General features: G+C 34.5%; 2 protein-coding genes across 4 annotated transcripts in view; one reads left to right on the plus strand and one right to left on the minus strand.

The window, feature by feature from the left end:
- Window positions 1-775: 775 nt before the first annotated feature.
- On the minus strand, window positions 776-5,984 carry LOC111382179. Of its 2 annotated transcripts, none has more exons than XM_023006088.1 (3): window positions 5,804-5,984; window positions 2,210-2,368; window positions 776-1,126 (listed from the first exon to the last, which is right to left on the minus strand). In XM_023006088.1, exons 2-3 carry the CDS (start codon window positions 2,355-2,357, stop codon window positions 984-986), a joined length of 291 nt encoding a protein of 96 aa, XP_022861856.1. In that variant the 5' UTR covers window positions 2,358-2,368; window positions 5,804-5,984; the 3' UTR covers window positions 776-983. The 2 variants fall into 2 exon arrangements, with proteins under 2 accessions (XP_022861856.1, XP_022861847.1); XM_023006079.1 differs by having other exon boundaries at window positions 2,210-2,371; window positions 5,804-5,983.
- An 859-nt stretch (window positions 5,985-6,843) lies between these two features.
- LOC111382190 (aspartic proteinase oryzasin-1-like) overlaps window positions 6,844-9,224 on the plus strand; it is a 4,947-nt gene continuing 2,566 nt past the window's right edge. The window contains exons 1-5 of one of the 2 annotated variants that reach the window (XM_023006102.1): window positions 6,844-6,978; window positions 8,225-8,585; window positions 8,670-8,730; window positions 8,858-8,952; window positions 9,031-9,143. In XM_023006102.1, coding sequence (XP_022861870.1) covers window positions 8,238-8,585; window positions 8,670-8,730; window positions 8,858-8,952; window positions 9,031-9,143 — 617 coding nt within the window. In that variant the 5' untranslated portion in view covers window positions 6,844-6,978; window positions 8,225-8,237. Of the gene's footprint in view, window positions 6,979-7,013; window positions 7,146-8,224; window positions 8,586-8,669; window positions 8,731-8,857; window positions 8,953-9,030; window positions 9,144-9,224 lie in introns of those variants that run through there. The other variant, XM_023006096.1, reaches the window with a different exon arrangement.

Here is a 9,224-nt window from a genome sequence, read left to right on the forward strand (position 1 = left end):
TTTCAGAAACCTTCCATGGGATTTTATTTTCAATAAAGCATTACTCCCTTGTTAGTCAAAAGTATATATTTATTTCCTATTTTATACTTAGTCTTTAGGTATTGATACTTTTATTTGAATAGATTATTGAATAGTATTTAATTATTCTAGTTTATTATTATTATTATTTTTTTAACCTCATTCTTAATTTTTTATTTTTTTTTAAATACTAATATTTTCTAACTAAAACAAATACTACGTTATAATGTTTAAATAACTGATACTTTTACAACATTTTTATGTACTTGTAACAGTCATAGGAATGGAAATGGGATGGGCTGGGATGGGGTAGAGTGGACCCCATGTCCCTACCTCAAAGAGGATTTTTGGGACAGTGGGGATGGGACACAGAAAGGCCAAGATGATGATTAAAATATTTTTGTAGGGATGACCATTTTTCTCATATCGACCCGCTGCGCACTCTGCCACCTATTGGAATGTGTTTATTTTTGTAAGGATGACCATTTTTCTCATATTGACCCGCTACGCACTCTGCCACCTATTGAAATATGTTTATTTTATCTTTAGTAGTTGGCATAATTCCCTTTCATTTGGTGCAAAACCACCCCTTGATGGCTCAAATTTTGTGGAACACAACATTTTCTTTGCGGAATACAATGTTTCTTCCATTTTCTCAATAAAGTTGTGCAATGACGAATTTGTCCTCAAATAAAACAAAGAAAAATAGAAAAAAAAAATTAATTGCAACCATAAGACTTCCATCAAGAATCAGCAGTACAAACTAATAATAGTACGTCGTCTTTTATACTGTTACTGAGAATCAAGAATTACAATGTATTTGCATTGAGAGATCCATAAGACCAATATCACAAATAATAGGAATGGTTTTAAAGATTATAACAACTCAACGAATGAATCTTATGATAACAACAATCCTCAAACAAGCCCCAAGGTACACGACAAAGTTTTAGTTATAACCTTTACTACTTTTTCTTGTCATACGCAGCTATGTTTTGCGGTTCACATTCAGGACTAAACAGGCGAACCAGTAAAGCCGTGGTTGCGCTAGTCGAGACAGCACCACAAGTAGCCCACCTAAGACTTCGAGGAACTGTGATTCTGGGACCTGCAAACCATCAAGACCAGATGATCAAACTTCTGTGGAGTGTAAAGGAAGAAGAAATCAATCCTTGAAATATTAATGCATTCAGCCATATATTTTACGTTCAAAATGAAAAATAAAAGGTTGACAAAGAATCTTAAGCAAGAATCTGGGCATGTTTTGCACTTTTGAACAGTTATATTTATTTGTTTAATCTCTTTAGATATTTTAGCAGGAGATTAATATTTGGTTGGTTAGTTGACTTTGTTCATGCATGGGATACTGCTGCAAGAAAAAGTTCTACTCCTACTAAAATATTCTCAGAATCTAAAAGCAATACTTCACAATCCTAAATCATGATTGAACCAGTCTGCAGAGAGACTCATCACTGCCAAAGTTACATAGATAATGCACCGTTTAATTTCACTTCAGGTTACTATCATTTGTGAATAGGGGTAATAAAATTTCGTCTTGGTATATGCAAGATCTTCTTTTGAATGTAGATGAAGTTTCAAATGCTCAGGCATTGGAGTAAAATAATATAGACCTGCCATTTCCATAACTATTTTTTGGATGGTTTGTTGCACGTATGCCGATCCATTGAGGTTCTAACCTAAAGAGGAAAAAACAAATCAACCATAAGAAATTAGTGTCATCGTAGTAAAGAAAGGGAAGCTTCTATACCATTTTATCACATGATAAATTGTCCATTGCTAGAGAAACTTTTTTGGAAGGGTCCATTGCTAGAGAAACCTATATTCCAAATTGATAAAATCATGCCATTTCTTTATAAACAGAAACGCATCACATTAGTATCTTTATAAACTTTGATACCCTGTATTGATCAAGCTAAAATCTACCATTTATAAACTTGTTCTCACTAGTGTGTTCAATTGGAAGCTCATTAATGTATGTTAAATTTCTGCTAACCAAAGGTTTTTGCAATAAGAATATTAAAAGAAATGAAGAAAATTACAAACAGGAAAATAGAATTGGTACTCGATCTTTCTCCTAACTGTGTGCAGAATTCAAGAAACAAGCACAGTAGAAGGGCACGAATGAGGGCAGAACAAGGAAAGTTTGAGAGGTGGCAATACAAAAACATACCGTAATGCAAGCGGCAGAGGATCCAAAATCCTAATGCCCCTCCAACGCTAAAAATGCCGGCAGTTTGCCTCATCAATCTGGAGCAAGGTTTTGCATCTGACCTCATAAGTTCCCCATCCGAAAATCCAAGCACGCGCCTTAATGCCATTTTGCTGTCCCCTTCTAAATATTCAATTTTTCCCATTAAAGCCACTTCAAAGGCTTAGAAGATTAATAGTAAAAGAGGTACTCTAAATTTGCTAAACATCACACATAAGGATGAAGTTCAAAAAGAGAAGGCCAAATTTAAATACAAAACCCTTTTTTTACTTTTAAGATAAAATAGCGGCTGTATAACAATAACCTTCAATACCTTTTTGGTTCTGATATGTTAGGAGTATAATGGTTATTGGCTTAATTAATTTTTGATCAATCCATAGTTAGTCATTGTAATTATGGAACATACTATTATTATTATTTTTTTTTTCATTTTGTACGCATCACCGAATTTGTATTTTGGATTGCGGCATTCTGTTACGCCAGCTGGTGCCTTCCTAGAGGTTTGTTGATTTGTTTTGTAGTATATATTTCTGTACAGCAGAATAAAAAGATAACAACTTGAGGCACCAATTTCATCTAGGTGGGAGGTCAGTCATATTGTGCAGAAATGTTATCACTCTTTGACCCAAACTTCTCTGGTTTCAGCAACAATACCAACCTTCAGTTCAGACCCTCCAAGGAGCCAAGGATGCTGACCAAATGACAACAGTGCTAACAAAAATTGTCATGCGTAATGGTACACGTCTAAATATATCCCATGTTGGCTCTACTTCATTCGTTAGCCTAATTCACCTAGAGTTTGCACATGGCCTTCTCCAGAGGTTGGGAGGTGGGCACGAGCAATTGATAATCAAGTCAATCAACTCTAGATATTTTTGGGGGTGGGATGAACAGTGAACAAGAGCTACAAGAATGTGTATAATAGTGGGGTTGAAGAAAGAATACCAAGCAAAATCACCATTGAGAGTGTAAAATTGAATTACTTGTGAATAACATGAAGTGTGATTTTTTATGATGGAAGAGGTGAGGTGGTTACTGTTGGATGAGAGCACGTGACCTCATCTTAACAGTTGACTCTCATAAGCGTCACCTCTATCTTAGATAAGGCGGCATGAATGATTATTAAAAGTGGTCATCGTATAATCTAGTCCTGATATTTGAAAAGTAGACTGAAAAATTAATTGAGAGGCACTTGCAGCAGATCGTAGCACCTCGCCTCGCATATAGAGGTTCAGCATCTACTTGTCACTTTGATTAAGGTGATGCCAACACTTCGACTTCCTTTATTTGATGACCCTAGGTAGCTTTTCACTATTTTCCTAGTTGATTGTCATGTGGCCAATTGTAGGAGCCTCGGAAGGGGGGTGGGTATGGTGGGTCAAGTAACCTGCTAACATTTTTTTTTTAAAAGATATTGAGAGTTGAGATTTAAGTATTCCACCATTTCTTGACTAAACTTAAAAATTACTCGATAACTTGTTCAAAATATAAGCTAAGACATATTTTCCAAGTGATCCACTTTAGCCAAATATAAACTTGTCAACTATCATATTGAACCCCCGTTTGGTAATAATTTTTTACCAAAAAAAATTGATTTTTTGACCGTTATTTCTTTATTCTAGTCGTCATTTTTGACTTTATCACTCACAAGTGAGACTTACTTTTCTCTCTAACGGTCAAAAAATCAATTCTCATAATCACTACCGAGCAGACCCCGAGTCTCATCTAACTTAACAAATTTTATTTTGATATATCCATAAACAACTATAATATGCCTATGTTTGTCCAATAGTGTCTGACGCAACACCCCTTATAGTTCAAAATATTGCCTTCACCTAAAATTCTAGATAATTTAGGTGTATATTCTCTTTGATTTTTGTATTCTTGCATTCCACTAAATTCTTTTCAATCCAAGTAAAGATTCTAATAAAGACATCTTACTAAGAGAATCCTTAGCTTAGCTTAGTTGAATCTTCATTGTTTTAGTATGGTATTATTATAGGACAATCGATTGAAGAACCGAATTTGCCTAAAAATCTGTAAAGCATACTTACCATTCTTAAAAAGACAACTTTCATCGTCTACCAATTTATAAAAGGAAAAACCGTTTGCTCAGCATAATCCATGCCATTGCCTTAGTTCAAACTCAAGACAGCTCTGTTATGTATTCAACAAAAATTTGATTTGTGTTGTAGATCAGTGACTAAACAAGGAAAAAGAAACAGAAGAAGTTGGTCAGCTTAAGTTATTGTGTCTTTGAAAATTGAAAGGAAACCAATAGCTGACGGGTAACTCATAAATTCGAATTATTATTTTCTTTAACCAAAGTTCAAAGTCATAGAGAAAATGGATTTGAATTACATTTATAGTTTGTTTTCATTGTGTTAAATTGATTTGGAATGGTTTGGAATAATTTGTGTATTTCACAATTTTTTTGCAAATTTGATTATACACCCTAACTCAAAATGTTTGCGACTGCCACTGGATGATTTATAACAAGTCTAGTGATTTGGAGCTCAAAGAAACAGCTCAGTGTCTTGCGATCGAGCACCGAGGCACGATATTGTACTCTTGCCAATGCCACCTACGAGTTACTCTGGTTATAGTCTTTACATGTTTCACAATACTCAATCCAAAATTCATATAATATCGTGTGATAATTTGAGCATGCTAGCCCTCGGTGCTAACCCTGGCCTTGTACGAGGACACTCTCATATAGGGGCGGACTGAACCTTGGGGATAAAAATTTAAATAAGAGATATAAATCGAGGGGGTAAGGGGGAATGGACTTTAAAGGCTGTAAGAGAAGTGAGCGAAAATGCTGAGTAATCATTTTCTTATTCTTGTTTCTTTCACTAAATCTATCTGTATCTCTATTTCTATCCGTGCCCTTTTTTTAACTCTTGCGACTTTATATCTTTTATTAATAGGTCCAATTCATTCAGCCTTTAAAATCTCTAGCTGCCCATGGCTATTGGCTACTTCTTGCTCCTAGTGTGATAGCGAAAGTGTTTCACAGAGTTTACCCTCCCACTTTACCTTATCCTGGCAAGTTGCCACTGAACTAAATAATTTCATCTAAAATTTTGAATAAAGTTTGTGCTATGAGCTCATAGGAATTTTAAAGGGCCCAAATTTCAAATTCTTCTTACGCTTCAAAAGCTCAAAGTTCGACGTTAATTAAATTTCGCCCGCACTAAAAAATATTCTTGGCTCCGCCCCTCCTCTCATACATATAACATATAAAGAATGAATAAGAAATGGTTAAAAAAAAATAACTTAAAATTAAGCTGATCCATAGTGGCAATTAAGGATAATAAAACTTTGCTGTGCATGCACGGGACAAGACTCAAATTTCAGTGTAAGCAATGCATCAGCCCTTTTTTTTAATTAAATTGAATTCCAAAGCCCAAAATAGCATGGCCTTGGAGCTTTTAGGATGATGTTTTAGTACTTTACTATAGAAGCTTAACAGAGACATTTCATCAAACGCGCGCACTGCAAAGTATGAAGAAACGGAAAACCAATTCCAGAACAAGTATGCGAAATCCTTACCAGAAATTCTTGTCTGCTTTGATCTTCGACGGGTTTTTGAGATGATTTCTTAACACCGCGAAAATGAGTAATTTTAAAATTTTGATGGTGGAACGGAGATTTTGCGCTGAGGTCTCGTCGTTATGTCGGCCGTGCATAAGCCAATTTCTCACCTGACAGACAACGTAGGAATTTCTCGCTATAACTGGGCTACCGGAGTAAAACGAGCACCTTTATGTGGGCCACGTATAAGCCCAATTGTTGGGCTATCAATCATAGCCTTACAGATAAATGGGTCGGCCCATATGTTGGTCCAAATGCATATCAAACTGAACAAATTTAGGCTGGCCCATGGGGTGTCCATCAGAAAAAGTCCATAAAACATTAAGAGCGAGAGAGAGAGAGAATAAAAGAATTACAAAATAATACTCAAATCAAATAAAAAATACAAAAGTCTTTCACGAAATTTCTCGGTATCTTCTTCACTAATCCATATAAATTATTCAAATTTTTAATGCCTTTAGAAACTATCTTTCCCAGTAGCTCACGCGCCTGTACCCAAACATTCTTCACGTTCCACTATTTTTCAAACCTACCACCGATTTTAGGGAGTTAATTGTTTCAATGGTTATTGAACTTACGTTCGTGTGTTTGATTAGTCATTGAAATTTAAAATGTCGAGTTTTGATCATTGAACTTAGGTTCATATTTTTGATTGCTTACTAAAAATTGAAATATCAAGTTTTGACCATTAAACTTTAAAATATGTTGTACATTTCTCACCGAATTTTGAAAAATATTATACATTACTCACTGTAAATTCGATATTTTTAAAGTTAAATAGTTATATTAGTGAATAACGTACGACATATTTCAAAGTTCAGTAGTTAAAAAGTGATTTTTTAAATTTCAGTGAGCAATTTAAGATATGAATTTAAGTTTAGTGAGCAATCGAAAATATAGATCTAAATTTAATGACCAAAACTCTGACATTTTAAATTTTAGTAATCAATAAAAAATATGAACTTAAGTTCGATGATTATTGGAATAATTAACTTGATTTTAAAAACAGTATCCTCGAGAACATCTCCCCTTTATATTTGTCTAGTTATCGTGCGGAGTGTGAGTGTGACTCTCAATCTAAAATCTTCGATCATCTTTTTAGTCAACTTCCGAAGCAACAACTGAAGAGGAAGGTCTGATTCTTAATCTTTACGATCATCTGTATATTTAGATATACATATGTGAAACAGTTACTTGATCATCACTGTAAAAAAATCGATTGTCCCATAAGTTACAATCAATTTGATAGCAGATTTTTCTGGGGTTTAATGTTTTTTGTGTTTTTTCGCTGTGTTCAAGGGTATCAGCTCCTCTCTAACTGACACTTGCAGTCACATGTTTTCCTTCTTCAGATATATTATGTGTGTTCGTTTTTATTTAATGGTTTCTGTTTTCATTCTGGCTTTAGGCCTTTGACTCTGCACAAAGTTCTTAATCGAATTTTTTAAATGCGATTTTACCGGTTCTAATTTTATCTATGTTATATATAGTCTATTTTTGCAGTATGTTACTGGGTAATACATGTATATATTGAAGTGTCTCTGTGTCTGTCTTCAGAAACATGAAGATATATCTGATCTTCAACAGTTCATCTTGGGTTTTTTTTTTTTTTTTTTTTTTTTTTAATTTTTTGTTCATATACTAACAACTCACAACCTAATTCCCTTTTTGATTTTATATTTCAAGTATCATTTTTAGTTCAATCTTCTGATTTAGACCATCGGTGTATGAGGTTTTTGGATAAATCTCGAAAGGCTAAAGATGCCCAAAGGGTTTTTTCAGCTTTTTAATTTCTTTTCTTGTGGGGGTATGTATGATATTGGTTGTTGATTTATTGGCAAGAAAAGTGATGGAGTGGCAAGTTATAGGCTATTCCTGATTGTTGCATTGTTGGTTTAATTCTTAATTAGGTTTTGAGATTGATTGAATAAGAAGCACTTGTTTTGTATTAGTTTGACCTTACTGTTTGTTGAGAGTCTTGAATGAAAATATTTGATTTGATCTACGACAAGTTATTCAGTCCAAGGTTCCTTTTGAGAATTTGTGCTTGCTAGACTTCATTTTTATTAAAAGAGTGCACTAGGAATAGCTGTCAGGAACATTAAATGATTGTGCCATGTTGTTTTTCCACATTAATTTCATTGGAATTTCTCCTTCCTGTGTCTCGTTGAAGAAGACTCTGCATCCATTAAAAAAAGAGTTCTAATGGCACGTAGCTAAAGATTTCTCCATTTCTTAGTTGCTCGTTCAAAACAAGTGTGATGTTGGATTTTGACAGTATCACCTTCTAGTTTGTTTTGCTGGGACCATGCCTTATATATATCACCAAAATTTGAAATTGATTTTCATTTAATCATGTTTTATTGATTATCTGAACAGACAATTTTCAAAGATGAAGTACAACGATCTGTATGCAGCGTTCTGTTTGTTGGTGTTAATGTGCTCCCTACTTCCTTCTTCGGATGGCCTACGAAGAATTAACCTGAAAAAGAGACCTTTGGATCTTCTCAGCATTAAAGCTGCCAAACAAGCTAGATTGGAGGGGAAGTATGGAAAAGGTTTCAAGAATGCACAGCTCAAGCTAGGCGATTCAAATGGAGACATAGTAGATCTGAAGAATTATTTGGATGCTCAATATTATGGAGAAATTACTATTGGGTCACCCCCGCAGAACTTCACTGTGATATTTGATACTGGCAGTTCCAATTTATGGGTCCCGTCATCAAAATGTTATTTTTCTGTAAGTTTATTCTGAAATTAATTTCTTCCTTATTTTTTGGCTCAATATTTTGTACAGTTGATTAGTAAATTAAAATGCGTGCAGCTTGCCTGCTATTTCCATTCCAAGTACAAGGCTAGCAAGTCCAGTACATATACAAAGAATGGTATGTTGAGATATTTGCTTAATATATGTTATTTTCATGACTGTGGGGTATTAATAATGCTTTAACAATGTTGAGCTGCAAATCTTAAATTTTATATAACAAAAAACTGATTTTTTCCATGACTCAGGGAAGCCTTGTTCAATTCATTATGGCTCTGGATCGATTTCTGGACATTTTAGCCAAGACAATGTTGGAGTTGGTGATGTTGTGGTCAAAGATCAAGTTAGTTCTCTTTCTCTTAGGCTGATTCGTGTGTACTGTACTTCAAAATGATTGTAAACATTACAATTTCTTCTTCAGGTTTTTATTGAGGCTACAAAAGAGCCAAGCCTTACCTTTTTGATAGCCAAATTTGATGGAATAATTGGGCTTGGTTTCCAAGAAATTTCTGTTGGTGATCAAGTGCCAGTCTGGTATTCATTTGATTTGAGTGATTAAGTCATGTTCCTTGTTTCATCTTTTCTCATGACCCCCCCCCCCCCCCCCCTTTTCGC

This window comes from Olea europaea, chromosome 3, assembly GCF_002742605.1.
Source record: "Olea europaea var. sylvestris chromosome 3, O_europaea_v1, whole genome shotgun sequence".
NCBI lineage: Eukaryota > Viridiplantae > Streptophyta > Magnoliopsida > Lamiales > Oleaceae > Olea > Olea europaea.

What these genes read in the sequence shown, in the direction of transcription:
- LOC111382179 (XM_023006088.1), bottom strand. Translation starts at nt 2,357, where the DNA reads ATGGCATTAAGGCGCGTGCTTGGATTTTCGGATGGGGAACTTATGAGG. An exon ending in CCTCTGCCGCTTGCATTACG is followed by an intron (nt 1,127 to 2,209) that starts GTATGTTTTTGT and finishes GATGGTTTGCAG; the next exon opens with GTCCCAGAATCACAGTTCCT.